General features: G+C 43.1%; 1 protein-coding gene across 1 annotated transcript in view; it reads left to right on the top strand.

Annotated features, from left to right (window-relative positions):
• LOC144109957 (uncharacterized) overlaps positions 1-14,073 on the top strand; it is a 215,122-nt gene extending 201,049 nt beyond the window's left edge. Inside the window, exon 5 of the mRNA XM_077642740.1 lies at positions 13,903-14,073. Coding sequence (XP_077498866.1) covers positions 13,903-13,941 — 39 coding nt within the window. The 3' untranslated portion in view covers positions 13,942-14,073. The remainder of the gene's footprint in view (positions 1-13,902) is intronic.
• Positions 14,074-19,972: the final 5,899 nt, after the last annotated feature.

Raw genomic sequence — 19,972 nt, forward strand, 5'->3', positions numbered from 1 at the left:
GTGTGCTCGCATATTCTTTCCCAGGAAAAGTTCTCTAGGCATCTTCCCAGTAAATGAATGGGGCATCATGCAATATGAAAACAGAAAGTTGTCACTTTTATGTAGCACGCTTTAATGGCAAGTCTTCTTTACAGCTCTCAGGAGCGACTTCAAAAGAGCCTTTTTCACAGTTTTAACCAGGCAATAAGCAGCCCCATTTGATTGTCAGATCGTATGGAGGTGTTAGCGTATGGTTGAATGCATTTCTTCGAAGGAAGTCCTGAAACTCCTGGCATAAAAACTGCGGACCATTGTCCGTCATGACTTTGACTGGCAGGCCAAATGATGCAAATAGCGAGTGAACAACCTCCACGGTTTTCTGCACGGTTGTGCTGGACATAAGTTTTACTTAGACCCCGTTTGAGTGCGAATAAACTACAAGGAATGTCTTGCCATCCTTATCAGCAAAATCCATGTGCACACAATCAAAGTTGTTGGAAGACAGTACCTATTGTTGCAATGGTGCGGCAGGTACTGACACATGCACACTTTTACAAATGTCACATCGCTTGACAAACTGCTCAAATTCTTTGTCAATGTTAATTCACCACACACTCCTACAAGCTAGCATTTTTATCTTGTTAATGCCGGGATGTTCTTTGTGCAAAAGGTTTAATACATGCTTTCTTAAAGAACTGGGAATAACGACATGATTGTTCTACAGTAGACAGTTCATGTCCAAAGACAGTTCATACCGTCTAATGAAGAATGGCTCAAGCATTTTGTGGACTACTTTAGGCCAGCCATGCAGTCACCTCGCGAACTGCTCTGAGCTGTTCATCTTCGTCACTTTCTTTGGCGGCATCACTTGCATGTCCGGCATAAGCGAAAAGTACTTGACGGCTTCTCCCATAGCAGTGCAGGGTAACAGTAACCTTGACAGCCTGCCAGCATATTACCAAGAGAACCACCTTTCTGGTAATCTATAGTGTAAAGGTAGCTTCCTAGCAAGTGTGACGAGCGCTGCATTCTTGCTGCTGTTACAGAACTCGCATGTTTGTTAAGATCAACAATATTCGCCAGTGATTGGCAGTCTGTCACGATGGTAAGTGAATGACCATAAAGGATTTGTGAAATTTTTGGGCACCAAACACTATCTTCAGCACTTCCATTTCAATATGCACATAGTTCCTCTCAACGGTTGTTAGCGTGCGATATGCTTAATCTGCTGGTCTCTCTTCTCCACAGATCACAAGAGAAATCTTCGCGCTGACTCCATAGGATGATATGTTGCATGCCGCCCTAATGGCTTGGCCGTGCCAAATACCGGGTGTCCGAGCTAACTTGAGCCAAGGGTTGAAAAATAAACTATTAGAAACAGGCGAGTGAAACCAGTTGCATATTGGCGAGAGCCATCTCGTGCAACACATGCGATTTTTTGTTTTGCAATTAATTAATAGCTTAAGTTTAATTATCTAAATGAATAAATATTGACTTTATTCAACAAATTGCATTAGAAAAGTTGTCAAGCATTTTCAGAAACCCCCATTGTATCATTTACGATAAGCAAACCCTCACATAAGTCTTTTTTTCCCACCTCCTAAGAAAGACCGCAAAATACAAATTAAACCACGTGACTAACGCAGTTGCACGCCAAGATCTTGCTGCTCCCAAGCGTGGTTTGAGCAAACAAAATCACCTGCAGCCTTGACTCGATGATCCCGCAGCAGCGACAGGCCGATATGTTGGCGGTGGTTTCTCGTCTGCGTCAGCTAGTTGGCACACATGATGGTGCGAGTTGCTGCCGCCAACATATCGGCCTGCTGCTGGTGCGGGATCATCGAGTCAAGGCTGCAGGTGATTTTGTTTTCTCAAACCACGCTTGGGAGCAGCAAGATCTTGGCGCGCAAGTGCGTTAGTCACGTGGTTTGATTTGTATTTTGCGGTCTTTCTTAGGAGGTGGGATAAAAAGGCTTATGTGAGGGTTTGCTTATCGTCAATGATGGAACGGGGGTTTCCGAAGGTGCTCTACAACTCTTCAAATGCAACTTGTTGTCTAAAGTCAATATTTATTAATTTAGACAACTAAACTTAATAAAACTATTAATTAATTGCGAAAAAAAGATTGCCTGTTGTGCGCAATATGGCTGTCATCAATATGCAACTGGTTTCACTCGCCAGTCTCTAATAATTTATTTTTTAACCTTTGGCTCAAGTTAGCTGGGACACCCGGTATATCTCAAGCATGGCATTGCTACAAAGGAGTTCTTTGCAGCGCTCAAAGCTCTCTTTACACTCTGCTGACCATTCGAAGAAGTTTCATTTCTAAGCAATCTGTGCATTGGCTGCAGCGTTGACGCATGGCATGAGGTTTGCTTAAAAGTTCAACAATCCTAAGAAAGCCCTTATGTCCTTTTCATCCACCGTTTCAGGTACCTTTATTATTGCTTCATTATTTTCTTGTTGGCTTTAATCCTCGATCACCGCTTATCTCGTGCCCCAGATATTGGATGCTATTCTGGAAGAACTTGCACTTATCCGCGTTGATCCGGATTGCGCGCTTTTGCAACCGCTCTAAAAGCTGCTCAGTGTTCTCTGCACATTCCTCTCGGGTTCTGCCTATGATTAAAAAGTCATCCAGGTAGCAAGGTGTTCTCTGAATGCCTCGAAGGAGTTCATCCATCACTGACTGGAAGAACGCAGGCGCACTTGCCTCTCCGTATGAAAGTCGCCGGAAACAAAACAATTCAACGCGTGTGTTCACGGTTATAACTTCTTGTGCATGCTCCTCTCGCTATAGGTACAGATAAGCTTTCAACAAGTCTAAGACAGTGAAAACTGTTCCTCTTGCGACAGCCGCGGAAATATCTTCAGGCAACGAAAGCAGATAGTGATCTACTTTTCAGTCGACTGTCATGCGGTAATCTTTGCAAAGTCTCCCACTTTTGTCTTTCATGGGAACAGCAACAAACGGCGTCGCTCAGTCGCTGTGCTGAGCACGGCAGATTACCTGGTTTTGCTCCGTCTTTAGCTCTCGAAGAGCTTAAGGTACAGGCCTCACTTTGCAAAATCATTGGCTGAGCACTTTCTTTTAAAAACAGTGCTTCCCTTGAAAGCGTTTGGTGTACCTAATCCCTGCTTTAACATATGGAACGGCACGCTCATTAAGTGATGGGGGAATAAACTGGCTTTATTCATTGTAGTGCACTGCTTTTGTAGACATGTGCAAAGTGGGAGAGCAGCAGGTGAGTATCAGGCAACAGCAGATCTGTTGAAGGATGGAGGGGAGATTGTGCTAGAAAAACTAGCAACCCTGTACTATATACAATGCGTTATAACCTCAAGTGTATCAGAAGCTTCGAAAAATGCTAACATCATCTGAATTCATAAGAAAGGGCTTCAAAAATTACAGGCTGATCAGCTTACTGTCCATTGCCTACAAGGTACTTGCTAAGGCAATCGCTAATAGAATCAGGACAACCTTAGACTTCAATCGACCAAATGATCAGGCAGGCTTTTGTAAAGGATACTCGACAGGAGACCATATTCACACTATCAACCAGGTGACAGAGGAATGCACCGAACATGACCCTCCCCTATATACAGCCTTCATAGATTACAAGAAAGCATTTGATGCAGTCGAAACCTCAGCAGTCTTGCAGGCATTGCGGAATCAGGGTGCAGGAGAGCTTTATGAAAATAACGGAAGATATCTATAACGGCTGCACATCTACCATAGTTCTCCATAAAGTCGGCAATAAAATTCCAATAAGGAAGTGTGTCAGGCAGGGAGACACGATCTCGCCAGTGCTATTCACTGCCTGTTTACAGGAGGTATTCCGAGGCCTGGATTGGGTACAGTTGGGGATAAGAGCTAATGTAGAACACCTAAATAATCTGCGATTCGCTGATAACATTGCCTTGCTTAGTCACTCAGGAGATGAATTGCAAGATATGATCGATGAGTTGTACATGCAGAGCAGAACAGTGGGTCTAAAAATTAATATGCATAAAACAAAAGTAATGTTGCAAGGGAACAGCAGATCACAATTGGCAGCGAGATGCTGCAAGTGGTAAGGGAGAATGTCTACTTAGGTTCTGGTAGTAACCGCTGGTCCGGATCATGAAAGGGAAATCAGCGAGTGCTTGCTTTCTTGCATGTGACGCGAGTGTTCCGCTTCCAGCACGTTGACGGCGTTGCCTTTTTTCTTCACGCATGCCCTTGCTAGCTAGGCCTCCCACGTTCTTGCACCAGTGACCGCTTGCATTACGATACTTGCATGCGTTAACGTCGTGCTAGTTTCATTGCATGTCATTTTTTTTGTTAAAGACCTCCTGTAGGGGGTTTTACAGTTGCCGCATGCATCTATATAGCAAGTTCCGTTTGTGAAAAGGTTTGGTACGCTCAGGTTGGGTTTGTGTTGCCCTCAGCTTTTCTTGCTCATGGAATTTACGCCTCTTTCTGCAGACTCGCTGCCCTGCGACAGTCTGAAGCATTTTGATTGTTTCTTGGCAAGTTCCGTGCTTCTTGCCAATTCACAAGCAGTCTCGAAGCTCAGCTCTTTCTTCTTCAGTAGTGCGGCTTGAATTGCAGAGTCGTCCAGAAAATTCCCGAACGTGCACTTGGCAGCAGAGTGTCGTAGTTCCACGGCAAACATTTAAACTGACTGTTTCCAGCTGGTACTGGTGGTTGAACTTGAGCCTCTCTGCAATTACTTGGCTCGCAGGTGCGTGGTGTTCTTTGAGTACCTTCACTAGGTCCTGGAACGGCTTATCATCCGGGCTTGCAGGGAGAAGCAGGTTTTTCAGGGTCTTGTACGCATTCCTTCCGAGAACGGTTATGAAAGTGGAGTTCTTTAGACTGTGGTCTTCAGTTTGTGTCACCTTTCAGTAGTGGTCAAAACATTCAATGTACAAGTTGAGCTTCTCTTCCCCACTTTCCGTGTAGGTGTCGAAATCCCAGAACATAGCCCCGCCGCTTTGTCAAACTACATCGTGCCTTCCGTGCCGGTCACGCTATCAGTTTGCCGCCCATCTTTGTCCCCAGTTGATGGGAAGTGACAGGCTCGCCAAGTGCAGGGGATTAAACTGGCTCGGAGCGCGCTCCTATTATAGACAAGTAACGCAAGTGCAGTGACCATAAGCTTGTCAGCGCTGAGCCACAATGGAACACATCACTGCACGCTTGCCTCAAAGATGCTTCCTTAATTACTATTGTAGGCTTAACGCCTCAGGAGCGAAGGAACAAGACCGCTGCTGCGAACCAACACCAGAACAGAACTGCGAGCCGTGGCTCGTGCCAAGTGCCGTCCCTATTTTCTTCGCCGGGATCACTATATAACGGTGGCGTGTGGCCAGTCGTCCAAGCCGCCTGTTTATGGTAACTGACAAGTTCTCCTGCACCCGGTTCCTTATAGGCGCGGGCGCGGAAATCAGCGTGGTTCCACTGACTAAGCTGATCGTTCTAAGTCTTCCAAGTCTTGAGGCGGCAAGCTCATCAAGACGGGCCTCAAGGCGCGAAATCGCCGGGTCTGTATGCGGCAAAACAGCAGTGACGGATGGAAAGGTCGCCTCATGAATGTTATCGGCGAGCTCGGGCAAGCGGTCGAGGGTGACGTCACCGGCCGCCGCTAAGACGAGGCGGATGGGCTGAGGAAGGCGGTGGAGGAAAAGTTCTCGAAGCAACGCTGAGTGGTTGGGGATATCGTGCTCCTCGAGAAGCTGTCGCATCCGGCACAGAAACTTGGAAGGGCGCCGGTCGCCAAGGTCTTCCTCGGTAAGGAGCTGCTGGAGGCGGGTGCGGTCCGACGGCATAAATTTCTCCAGCACCCTAGTTTTCAGGTGCTGATATGGTGTAGCGCCCATGGGGGCAGAGAGAACGTCAAAGAGCTCGCCGGCGCAATGGCAGCTAGGAGGAAGGCTCGACGCGACATGGTAGTAGCGCGTCATCTTTGAGCTGATGCGGGAAAGGCAAAATTGCGCCTCGATCTGATGGAACCAAACTTGCGGGTTCTGGGGCCAGAAAGGTGGGAGGCGAACCGGCAGTGACGAGATGTCCTGCGGACATGAGTCCTTCGTAGAAGCTGCGGGATCGGTCATTGCTCGTCCTAGGTTACCAGTTGTAGGCTTAACGCCTCAGGAGCGAAGGAACAAGACCGCTGCTGCGAGCCGACACCAGAAACGAACTGCTAGCCGTGGCTGCACGAGCCACGGCCAGGTGCCGTCTTTATTTTCTTCGCCGGGAGCGCGCACTATCCGGGCTCCCGGTGCCACCCAGAGAGGGCGCTACACTATGTTGACTGGCTATTTATTTATTTATTCAAAATACCTACATCGCCACAAGGCATTATTGTAAAGGGGGTTAAGTACATGGGGTTACACAGTGGTAAAAATTATGTTGAATTAACACTCTTGTCTGGGCGAGTTGGTTCATTTCTAACAAATAATGCACTTGCGCAAAGAAAACAGGACACAACAAAGTAACACATACGACAAGAACAGAGCGCAACTTCCAACTAGCTTATTAAGAGCAGGCAACTTGAATATATACCAGTGTTAGCCTACAGAAAGATTACAAAACCAAAAGAAAGATAAACCACATGCGCTGTTAATACCAGCAAGCCGCCGCCAAGGGTACAACCAGATATCATTCTGTCAAACTGATATGATACTCCATAACAATCAAAACATAAAACCAAAAAAGGGAAACTGAAGAACCATGAGGTTAACAATGACCGCGGGGAATATGAGATATCTTAGCAAAGCAGTGTCTAAAAAGCCATAACAAAAGCAGTCAAACATAAAAGTGATACATGTCAACGGGTAACTATCCTCATTGCAAAAGCAGTGTCAAAAAAGCGGGTGTGAAACGCTAAACACAATAAGCCACAGAGATAACAGCACCGAGTTTCACCGACGTAAAGCAGCCTAGAGGACATCGAATTTACACATGTCCATCTAAGAATGTTATCTTTTTGTCGAGCAGAACAACTGAAGCAGTACTAACGCATTCGTCACCGGTGTTAGCAATATGAAAAGCCTCAATTATTTCTCTCCGAAGTTTGGTCTCAGCATGGGCCAGAATCGTGGTATTGGTAAATATGGGCTTGCAACCATAGTCCACAGTATGCTCTGGTAGGCGGCGTCTTTCATTGTTTTTTATTGCCCTCTCATGCTCCCGCAGTCTCTCGTTGACGCACTTTCCCGTTTGTCCGATATCTGCGCAACCACAGGTTAACGGAATTCGATACACGACGTTGGTGGCGCATTGGACGTAATGATAATCGTGCTTCTTTTCACATGACTCTCGCTTCTTAGACAGGACAGTACAAATACTAGAAAGCTTACTGGGGGTGGAAAAAAGAACCTTTACGTCATATCTATGGCCTATGTTTTTCAAGTTGTGGGAAATTCTATGGATATATGGTATGACCTTCATGCTCTGTCTTGGGATTGGGGGCTCGAAGTTTTCTTGTTGCCTTCTTTTACCTTCTGTAGAAGAGTGACTGTGACACTGCTGATGACGTCAGTGGGGTACCCTGCTTTCTCGAGACGGGCAATTTGGTTTCCAAAACTGTCTTCCATAAAGTGCGGGCAGCTTTTGTTGAGTGCTGCTTGAAGAAGTGTTCCTACAATCCCACGTTTTATCAATTTAGAATGGGCGCTTTCATAAGGAAGCAGACTTTTCCTCGTACGTGGGTTGTACTTGTAATACAGATTGCAATCGGGTTGACCAAATTTGATCTGCAGACCTAAAAACTGGATACAGTTGCCTTGAGGGATTTCCCAGGTGAACTTCAAGCCTCTAGACTCAGTGTTGAACAGCTTAACAATCTCTGGCACCAAACCTTCAATACTGCCTTCTGACGGAGCGTTCAGTATGACCAGGTAATCGTCCACATACCTCATAATTTTGAGTACGGCCGTCCCTGTCAGGTTTTTCTGGATACGGTTGTCCACGGCAGAGAGGTATATGTCACAGAGCACCGGTGCGACTGCAGAGCCTATGCAAATGTCATCTTTCTGCACATAAAATTTATCTTCGAAGGATATGGCTGTTGATTGCAGGTAGAATTCCAGCAAGGTGATGAAGTTGTCCGTACTGATTCCAGTGTAATTTTGAAAACTTATCTCATCTGTGCTGGAAATCTTCTCCCGAACCATTTCTAGAAACCTTCTAGAAACGGTTCGGGAGAAGATTTCCAGCACAGATGAGATGTTTTCAAAATTACACTGGAATCAGTACGGACAACTTCATCACCTTGCTGGAATTCTACCTGCAATCAACAGCCATATCCTTCGAAGATAAATTTTATGTGCAGAAAGATGACATTTGCATAGGCTCTGCAGTCGCACCGGTGCTCTGTGACATATACCTCTCTGCCGTGGACAACCGTATCCAGAAAAACCTGACAGGGACGGCCGTACTCAAAATTATGAGGTATGTGGACGATTACCTGGTCATACTGAACGCTCCGTCAGAAGGCAGTATTGAAGGTTTGGTGCCAGAGATTGTTAAGCTGTTCACCACTGAGTCTAGAGGCTTGAAGATCACCTGGGAAATCCCTCAAGGCAACTGTATCCAGTTTTTAGGTCTGCAGATCAAATTTGGTCAACCCGATTGCAATCTGTGTTACAAGTACAACCCACATACGAGGAAAAGTCTGCTTCCTTATGAAAGCACCCATTCTAAATTGATAAAACGTGGGATTGTAGGAACACTTCTTCAAGCAGCACTCAACAAAAGCTGCCCGCACTTTATGGAAGACAGTTTTGGAAACCAAATTGCCCGTCTCGAGAAAGCAGGGTACCCCACTGACGTCATCAGCAGTGTCACAGTCACTCTTCTACAGAAGGTAAAAGAAGGCAACAAGAAGACTTCGAGCCCCCCAATCCCAAGACAGAGCATGAAGGTCATACCATATATCCATAGAATTTCCCACAACTTGAAAAACATAGGCCATAGATATGACGTAAAGGTTCTTTTTTCCACCCCCAGTAAGCTTTCTAGTATTTGTACTGTCCTGTCTAAGAAGCGAGAGTCATGTGAAAAGAAGCACGATTATCATTACGTCCAATGCGCCACCAACGTCGTGTATCGAATTCCGTTAACCTGTGGTTGCGCAGATATCGGACAAACGGGAAAGTGCGTCAACGAGAGACTGCGGGAGCATGAGAGGGCAATAAAAAACAATGAAAGACGCCGCCTACCAGAGCATACTGTGGACTATGGTTGCAAGCCCATATTTACCAATACCACGATTCTGGCCCATGCTGAGACCAAACTTTGGAGAGAAATAATTGAGGCTTTTCATATTGCTAACACCGGTGACGAATGCGTTAGTACTGCTTCAGTTGTTCTGCTCGACAAAGAGATAACATTCTTAGATGGACATGTGCAAATTCGATGTCCTCTAGGCTGCTTTACGTCGGTGAAACTCGGTGCTGTTATCTCTGTGTCTTAATGTGTTTAGCGTTTCACACTCGCTTTTTTGACACTGCTTTTGCAACGAGGATAGTTACCCATTGACATGTATCACTTTTATGTTTGACTGCTTTTGTTAAGGCTTTTTTGACACTGCTTTGCTAAGATATCTCATATTCCCCGCGTTCGTTGTTCACCTCATGATTCTTCAGTTTCTCTTTTTTGGTTTTATGTTTTGATTGTTATGGAGTATCATATCAGTTTGACAGAATGATATCTGGTTGTACCCTTGGCGGCGGCTTGCTGGTATTAACAGCGCACGTGGTTTATCTTTCTTTTGGTTTTGTAATCCTTCTGTTAGCTAACACTGATATATATTCAAGTTGCCTGCTCTTAATAAACTAGTTGGAAGTTGCGCTCTGTTCTTGTCGTATGTGTTACTTTGTTGTGTCCTGTTTTCTTTGCGCAAGTGCATTATTTGTTAGTGGTAAGAAGCTCGCCATAATGCACATGAATACATCAGTTAATAACAACCAACACTAAAATCAGAATTGCTGGAAAACATACACAGAATGCAATAACAATTTAGAACAATAAAAAGGAAATACATATTGCCACGAATCTTTGCAGTGTTTGTTCATTCTTCAAAGCTGCCACCACGCCGCTTTATCACTCTATTTGTGGATGTAAAACGCAACCAGATTTATCTTGATTGATCGGATCCAGGCGGAGCCGATTCTACCTTGTTCCAGAATGTTCTAGTAACTTTACATGCTTGATCTTGAAAGTTCGCTATCAGCTTTAAATTGAGCACTGCCGAGAGCAGTGGCAATCTTTTCGACGACCGCCAAGCATGCTTGTTGCTATGCCACCGCCAAGTGATTCAGTTCTTTGTGAGCGCAAGTCAGCTTAATAAAGAGTTTCATTTTGCACTCTTCCTGCACGCCGGACTGCCGTCACTACAATGTGACAATAAGTACAGCGTGAAAAGTAGTATAAGCTAAAAAAAATGACAAAGAACACTCAGAAAGACTCAACGAATAAGGCTCTCAATAGAATTTTCAATATCAGGCGCATCCATTACTTAGTTCGGTAGCTGCTTCCAGTCATTAATCTAGTTAGGAAAAAGTGAATATTTAAACACACTAATACGGCACTGATAAGGTCTAATTTTGCTAGCATTGTCTCCCCTTGAGAAGACGTAATGCAGCTCCTTTATGTACACTGTTTTGTCAGTACCTGTTTTGTTCCTGTATATATTGTGAAGGAATGTTATTCTTAGTGTCTTTCTGCACGAGGAGAATGTTTTCCAACCCAATCCTTCACATATTTCGGACCCTCTAACTCTAAAATTATAATTCCCTGTTACAAGTCCTGCACGTTCCATTTTAGCTATGAGGTTTTTGGTGTATGGATCCCAGGTTACGCATGCATATTCTAAAACAGTCCTAATGCTAGTCATATACAAGGTTGCTTTCAGTGATGACGGAGACTGCTTAAAATTTCGCTGGAAAAAGTGGACACGGTAAGCTTTTACAATAACTAAGTTAAATACGATTTGACCAGTCAAGAGCTTCAGTGAACGTAATTCCGAGCTAATTAACTTTTTCTGTGGTTTGAAGTGCAATATTATTTATGTTATATGCACTGGTAAACTGCACATGACATCATTTTCGGCCATTTAAAATCATCTGCCACCGGTTGCACCAGATAGCTACTTTTTCTAGGTCACCCTGTAAAGCAGACATATCGGCAAGGCATTTCACTGAACTATATGATCACAGAGTTTTCGGCATAAAGTCTAACAATAGATTTCAGATATGCTACTAAATCATTGGTATAAACCAGAAATAAAAGCACTCCAAGTAGAGAGCCTTGAGGCACTCCCCATAGCACGTGCATTAGAGCTGATGTCACCCTGTTCAGAACAACCTGCTATTTTCACAGGTGTAAATAATCCTTTAACCAGCTGAGAATATTTTCAAGAATGGCTAAGGATGACAACATTAAACGACGCAGATTGTGTGGGACGGTATTAAATGCTTTCCGAAAGTGTATGAAAAGTGCATCTATTTGTTCGCCATGGTCGAAGCTGGCTGCAATGTCATGCGTAAATTCTGTTAGTTGCATTACGCACGAGAAACCGGAGCAAAAATCATGCTGAGCTGAGGTCAAAAAGTTACTTTCTTGAAAATGCTTCATTAGAATAGAGTAGAGGACACGTTCGAGCGTCTTGCAACTAACGGACATTAAAGATATTGATCTGTAGTTGCCTACATGTGTATGATCACCCTTTTTATTTATCCGCATCACGTTGGCTGTCTACCAATCTTCGGGCATTTTTTTTTGCTGAGTAATATCACTAATAAAGGAGCTACCTGTCTTGCATAGCGTTTCAAAATGTGATTTGAAATGCCGTCGGGCCCATGAGCTGAATGCAGATTCAAACTGCACAACAAAGCTTGCACTCTGGTCTCGCTCATGGCAATGCTTTCCATTTCCGGTAAATGTATCGGTGTCTCTGACGTAGCAATGCTACATGGTTTTGTAAACAATGAATGAAAATACTTGTTGAAAAATTCGGCTTTACTTTTCTCATCTCTGATTAGGTTCCTATTATTTGCGGTGGCTTAGATGCTAGTCCTATCCCTCTTATTGCTCTTAATATGCCACCAGACCTCTTTGGGATGGCTTTCATTTTATTAGCCAAGGCTCATAGATATGCACTCTTCACACCCTCTGAATCGGTTTTAAGTTTTGCGCCTATCTCTCTCAGCCTTGTGTAGAAATTAGGGTTGTTTTTTTTTGTCTGAATTGATGTCCTAATAATCCAACGTTTACCTTTGTGCCACTTTTTTAGACAGAACAAAATCTGAGGCCAATGACAGCAGTTTATCCCTTAATATGCCTTGCAGACTGTCGATGGTGCTAAATGAACCACAATGCTCAAATACAGGAAGGAAATTATTCAACTCAGAGACAGCGTCATAATCACCCCTTTTATAGAAAAATATCTTTCTTGGCTGTATTTTGGTAAATTTTATTTTCCTGCGACCAACGAATGGTGCCTGCAACTACTACTTTGTGATCACTAATCCCTGGTACTGATGCAAATGATTCTATTACATTTCTTTGGTTACTAAAAACCAGATCTAATACATTTCCATAGGTACATCGAAAACGAGTAGGAAAATCAACAAGCTGGGTGAGCCCCTAGGTATGATGATCTCGCAAAAAGCAGGCTGAAGCAATGACCTACTATTCCACTCATGACATCGATGACTCCATGTAACATCTGGCATGTTGAAATCACTGCCCAGAATTAGTTTCAGATGACTGGGCTGCCAATTTATACGCACTTTTGACAATCAGTCACGGCCCAACAAGTTTTGAATGGCTGCACGTTTCATGCTATGCGTGATAATGAGCGGCAAAGCGTGGTCTTTTCTATCATGCGTTACTTGGACAACGACTTTCCCAGTTAATAGAACAAGATTAACACAGCGCAACAAAACGAGGACAAGAAGAAGAAACACGGAACACAGGACAAGTGCTGACGAAGAAACACGAAACACGTGTTTCGTGTTTCTTTTTCAGCGCCCGTCCTGTGTTTCCTGTTTCTTCTTCCTGTCCTTGTTCCGTTACGCTGTGTTAATCTGTTTCGTAGAAAGTATGAACCAACTAGCCCACACCCGAATCCTCTTAATAGAATAAGGCTGCCATTGTACGCTTTCAATTTTGTGTTAGCCTTTTTACAGTGTTTGCTGTTAAACTTATCTTGAAATTCAATTTCACTCATAATAGAAACAGTAGCTCCTCTATATGATTTCATTTTGACCTGTTTGCCATTGATCATGATGCTCACACAGTTGGCAGCTTGGTGCCTCAAACAATGCAGCCTAGCTGGAGTTTCCTACGCCTGAAGTGGCTACTGGGGCTAGTCACTTTTTGAAGCGGGAGTTTCACAAATGCTATGATCCAAAAGCTCTGGTTTAAACCATTGCAGGTTCGAGGTTAGTGTAAGCCGAAACATCGAGGTGATGGCCGAATGGCCCCCGCTCAGCCATCACCACACACAAGCAGAGGTGCGGAGTGCACTCAGCTTTGACTGGAAAAAATGGTTCGCCACAAGGAAAGCATCAGCGTTCGTGGAGCGGACTTTGGAGCATGGCAGAAAATCTCATATATGCGTCATGTTAGCATGCAAATTGCCAGGAGTAACATTTCGCAGTTCACATGTTGCAACTCATGCAACCATCTGAAAGATATGGTGTTTCATTGTCTTAAGCGTAGCAGCTGAATCGATGCGGCAATAACGAAATTATGTCATCCCTTGATCGTCTCGACTAAAACCACCTGCCCACCAAAGGACCAGAAATACAAACGGCTTTTTCTGTGAATGTATTGGTGCACAAAAGGTGAATGGAGTTGTCTTCTGTCTAAAGTATAAGACCCCACTAAAATCATGGCAACTGCTGACGTGTCAGTACTCGTTGCAGGACCACAGGGAAGTCTTGGATCAGCTGGAGTACCTCTGACCTACATGTGGCGTGCTTGTCCAACGCTGTGGGTGCTCTGGATACCGCCAGACATGACTTCACTCGGTGCAGTGCCCTGCAAGGGACAAATGTGCTCAAGTGAGAGGCGCTCTTTTCTTGGTCTGCACTGGACGACAGGAAGACTCACTTGTGTATGCAGTGTGCGCCGGTGCTGCCAAGTGATGTCCGATGGACTTTTCTTTCAAAATTTCTGAAGTACTGTGGAAGCAGAATCTGCTGAAAGGTGGCCAGAGGACGGGATGAGAGATGGATGGTATTTGCAAAATTAGGTGTAATATTGCTCTAGTCATTGCCACTGCTTTTCTGTACACACCACTGTAACTCAGTCACAGAATGATAAGTTACCGTGTTTATGTAGTATTATAATGCTAAAAGACTTGGGGGTCTTCTAACCACATTTTTGAAGAACCAAATGTGATAGCATTTACATTGTCTCCTATGGTGCCTACAATGAGTGTCTAATTTTCTTGTGATTTTCTCACCAAAACTCGATTGTAACTGATTCCTTTGCTTTATATGATATGCATGAGTTATAACCTTCTTGAATGTTCCAGTACCTTCCATTGGATTATCATATGGTATTATACTCCGACTCTCTAATCCATCTGAGACCATTTTCTGGGGTGGGCCTACTTCCAAAATTTTGGGGGTCCTCTGGAATTTTTGGGGGTGAGCCAACTTACAAATTTTGTGAGTCCTCAGATTTTCAAAATTTGGTGTGGCCTATGATTCGTCGACGTGGTGAGGATGACGTCACAACACTCTCGACCAATCGGGGAATTTTGTGACAGAGAAGCTAGAAATTTTTTTCTTGCTATCGCATTAAAACGTTGGCATAGCGAGAAAAAGCCATGGAGTCATGTGTTACTAAGAACAAAAGTTGGATGGCTTGCTCCAAGATCAACCAAGAAGCTGTACAATGCCTCCAGCACAAGTGATGCCAGACTTCCGGACTATGCCGCGACGTCAGTTTCAACATAGATTTGCATGAAGATTTCTGAGGTAGTAATAGGAGGGCTGCAGAAAAAAAACAATTACTTTGAAAAAACTATTTTAAAGTTTGTTTGTTTTTTGCCAGGGATGGAAAACAAAAAAGAATTGGGCATGGTCCAGACAGCTCACAAATGAGGTACTAAAGAGTGGCGGATCGGTCTAGTTGGTGCATGTTTGTCATTTTTCGCAACCGCTAAAAGAACACGGACAAAGAAGGAACAGACAAGACGAGCGCTACTTCCAACTGTTTATTTCATGAAACCACAGGTACTTCATACAGTGGTCAAAGGCTACTATGACACGGCAGAGGACAGTACATGCGCGATATTTCATGAAACCGCAAGTGCTTTATACTTTTATTTATTTATTTATTCAGGTACCTGCTGCGCCATTGAGGGCATTTCTGTAGGGGAGATACAGTTGCAAAGCATACATCGTCATGCAGATGACACTGTGTAAAAACAAACAAACAACAATAAAAACACAACGCATTCAAATACTGAGCAAACTGATAACAAAAAATCATGAAAGCAAGAAAGACTTAAATGGCATAATGTAATATGAACAACTGTATACAAAAAATTCAAAAACGCACACCAACACAACACACATAAAAAAAAGTTAATTCAACAAAAGGCGCGATGGAGCATTTTCAAAAGATTGCGGAGCTAAGACAAGTTCTTCTGGCAATTTATTTCAATCATACACTGTTTTGGGAAAAAAATGAATTTTTAAGGACATTTATATGGCACTGGTATTCTTGAACCTTTAAAGAATGATCTAAACGGGAGGATATATATAGCTGGGACCTTTCATGTATGAATCTTTAGACAAATCTGTTGCACCTATAAAAATATTGTAAAATAGCTTAAGTCTAAGGTATCTGCCTCTGTCTTGCAATAGAGGCCAGCCGAAATTTTTGTACATCTGAGAGGAGCTTTTGGTGAAATCATAGTTTGCGGACAAAAATTTTGCTGCTCGTTTTTGAATTCGTTCAAGGTCGCTGATAAGTGTTTTTGTTTCAGGGTCCCAAGTCGCACAACCATATTCTAATATGGGACGCACATTTGTCTAGTAGACTGTCTCCTTCGAATCAGCAGGTGCCTCCTTGAAATTTCATTTTAAAAGGTTTAACACATGGCTAGCTTTGGCAGCAATATGGTTTACGTCGTCGTTGCAAGAAAGGTTGTTTGCAAAGATAACACCTAAGTACTCGTAATTCTTTACAAATGATAAGTTTCCGTCGCCTAAAGAGTGCTGGGTAGGTAATGGTTGCTTTTTATCTGCAAATTGCAGAACTTTACATTTGAAAAATTTAATGTCGTGTTCCATGTTTTGCACCATGCCAGGACAGAGTCGAGGTCACTTTGCAATTCATAGGAGTCGCTTACACAAGTGATGTCATGGTAAATGCAACAATCATCAGCATACAATCTGACCTGACTGGAAACCCAGTCAATTATATCAATGATGAATATTAAAAAAAGAAGAGGGCCCAAAACTGATCCCTGCGGAACACTCGATAAGACTGCAATATCTGATGAACTTGCGCCTTCAAGAATAATGCGTTATTTTCTACCGACGAGGTATGCTTCGAGTTATATCAGCAGGGTGGGTGGAACTTTGAGGGTAGACAGTTTCAGTAATAATAAATTATGTGTGACATATTCAAACACTTTTTAAAAATCCAAAAATATGCAGTCAACCTGGTTACCATTGTTAATTGAAAAAGCGACATCGTGAGCAAACTCTATCAGTTGCGTATCGCAAGAAAATCCCTTTCTGAAGCCATGTTGCATTGGACAAAAAAGTTGTTATCCTGGAGGTGCTTATGGAGGTGCTTAAATTAATTAGTGTAAACAATGTGCTCTCGCGATTTGCATATGACACTTGTAAGGGAGATAGGGCCATAGTTTACAGTTTTTGTTTTGTTGCCACCTTTATATAGAGGAACTACGTTGGCACTTTTCCAGTCATCGGGCAAGGTGCTGACATCCATTGATTTTTGAAATAGTGTTACTAAAAAGGGAGCTACAGAAAACTGCACAGTTCTTCAAGATGCAGTTTGGAATACGGTCAAAACCGGGTGCCGTGTTTACCTTGAGGTTCTGCAAAAGTAACACTATTCCATGTACTGAGAAAACTATGCCACTCATCTCCGTAAACTCATTCACAATATGTAGACCGCCGGTAGGGCATGCCGATAAAGAAAAAACTGACTAAAAATAATGATTAAAGTGTTCAGCCTTGCCTCACAGATCCGAGCTATAGTTGAAGTCATCTATAATATCGGGAATGTTGTGTCTTACGCGCTGCTTACTTTTTACATACTTCCATACTTGCTTTGGATTATTCTTTAATTTTCCACTTAGAACACCCAGATACGCACGTTCGGCCCTACGCATTTCTTGCGCTGTAATCTTGTTCAGCTCTTTCAATTTACAATGCAAGGAAGGCTCTGGTGATTGACAGTACCTACGATATAAGCGGTGCCTTTTGTTTATCAAGGTTCGAATGGCAGAGTTCGTCCAAAGCTTATCTGTTCGACACTTCAACGAAATGGTGCATGATGGAACATACGTGTGCACTAAGGCCAGGAGTTTTGTGTTCAGTAGGTGCCACGTGGAATGTATATCAAATCTGGAACTGTGATGTCTAAATTCTGGGAGAAAGGCATCGAGTTCATGCGATAGCAAGACGTAGTCTCCTCTGTCGTAATGAAATATCGTACGTGGTCATTTCACGAAAAGCAGGATGAAGAGGCGATGTAATCTTTATATTCGGCTTAAGGGAGACCCATTCTACATTAGGTAAATTAAAATCACCACCTAAAATAACGTAAGATGCATCCAGGGTTAGTAGGATGTTGCTCAATTCAAATAGGGGTTGCGGTGTTTTAAGAGCTGGAGATCTGTAAAATGAACCAATAGCCATTGAGGAACCATTAGCCAGTCGGACCTTACACCAGACTGTTTCGCATGTCTTGCTTTCTTTGTTAAAAGGTATGCTGTTCAGTCCATTATCAGCGATGGCAAAGACACCACCGCATGCTTGTTATGCTCCCTCCGGTATACATTGTATTTGGGTGGAAATATCTCGCAGGTGTCTGTTCTTTCGTCCAACCATGACTCGGTGCCAATCACCACATGTGGCTCGACCAATTTCAAGAGTGCAGCAAACTCCTCTTTTTTATTCTTGAGGCTGCGGCAGTTGACAGCAATAATTATCAAGTTGGTTTTAGGATCTGCTCTTTTTCTGCGATGCAGGATTCCTTGATGGCTATTGGTTTATGCTTTTCAAGGTATCAATAGCGCTGTCATACATGCAAACTTGTTTTGCCAACTTTAGTTTGTTGACATTAAGTTTGCAGTCACCGCCACGTTCCTAATTGGCAAACTGGTGGTCACTGGTCAAAGGACAGTGGTCAAAGGCTACTATGACATGGCAGAAGACAGTATGTGCACGATAAAAAGAGTAGCTGCGAAGAATGACACAAACCAGAAAACATTTGCAAGATTACGTTCGTACACTGAGGAATGAGAGTTCTTTTTTTCAACTTTTTTTACTTAGATGGCGTCGACGTCCTCAAACGCTGCAGATCAAATCCGTCCAAACTTCCCCTGAAACATGTTTCAGCATTTTTGTTAGAACATTCCTAGTGTGTTATACCGGCAGATAAGGAAGGCGGCTTTGCTGTCTTCTCCCATGACAGTTTCAACGCCAGGGCGCTGGAGGCTATCTTCGCCACCTTCAAATCCCATGGTGAGATCGCTCTCTAGACACAAGAACGAAGCGAAAAAATTTTGTACTACACTTAGTCTTGACAAATTGACCAAGGGCATCCAAAATAGTTCAAAGAACCACCTGGAAGTATTTTTCAGTGCTAAAACGCACAAGATTGACCTTCTCTTAAGGGTGATTATTTCAGAGAACGGGGCTTTGCAGATGTGCGTTGCCTTGTTGAAGTTAAAAGTTTATTAATGCATTAAAAAAAAAAGGCTACAAACATATACAGCGAGAGGTCCCATGGTACAAGACCGCAGGCGGGACCTCCCATGACAATAAATTTCAATAAGCAACAAGATAAGAAATACACAACACATTAATTAGCGACGCAGAGAATGAATACATAGTGAAATATGAGTTATTGAATATTTAAATATAAACAATATAATGCAAGAGAATGTACAATAAAACACTCACAGATGTCGCGATACATAGGATTAATAGCAAAAAAGAAGAAGATCACATATTAAGAAGGAAAAGCATTAATTTGAGTTTGAACAATGAAAGCGTATTAGTTTTTTTGATGTCCAAGTTCAAAGAATTCCAAAATGATATGGATGAAAAATTAAGGCATTGTTTCCCGTAGTTAGTTCTGATCTTAGGTAGTGAAAAGTTATTACGCAGCACAAAACGTGTGACGATGTTGGTTATGAGCGTGCCGTGTGAAAATATGCTTGCGGGATCTGATGATGCAGAATCTTAAAGAATAGGATACCAATGTTGTAAAAATAAAGGGCCGAGATAGGTAGAACGTTTAAATCTATGAATAAAATGCGTGAGGGTGACATTCAAGAGGTATAGGTTATGATGCGCATGGCTTGCTTTTGCAGTTTTATTAAAGGCCAGAGATGAATATGATAGGTATTACCTCAAGATGAGATACCATAGTTTAAGTTGCTGTGGATGAATGCGTAGTAAAGGGATAATAAAGAATGGATTGGGAAATAGCTTCGGGCTTTAATTAGTGCGCGTAACCCATACGAGATTTTCTTGCACGCTTAAGCTATATGATGATGGAATTTTAAGTAAGGGTCAATGATAACACCCAGAAATGAAACTCGATCTTGTGACGAAATAGCGGCAGAATTGAGGTATAGTAGTGGTGTAATGGGCAATGGCTTTTGAGGGGGATGGAAAATCTGAAAACATGTCTTAGTGACGTTTGCGGACAGGCGGCTAATGTGGCACCAGCGCTCAAGAGAATAATGTCCTGGTGCGATAATATCATGGT

The sequence above is a fragment of the Amblyomma americanum genome, chromosome 11, assembly GCF_052857255.1.
Source record: "Amblyomma americanum isolate KBUSLIRL-KWMA chromosome 11, ASM5285725v1, whole genome shotgun sequence".
NCBI lineage: Eukaryota > Metazoa > Arthropoda > Arachnida > Ixodida > Ixodidae > Amblyomma > Amblyomma americanum.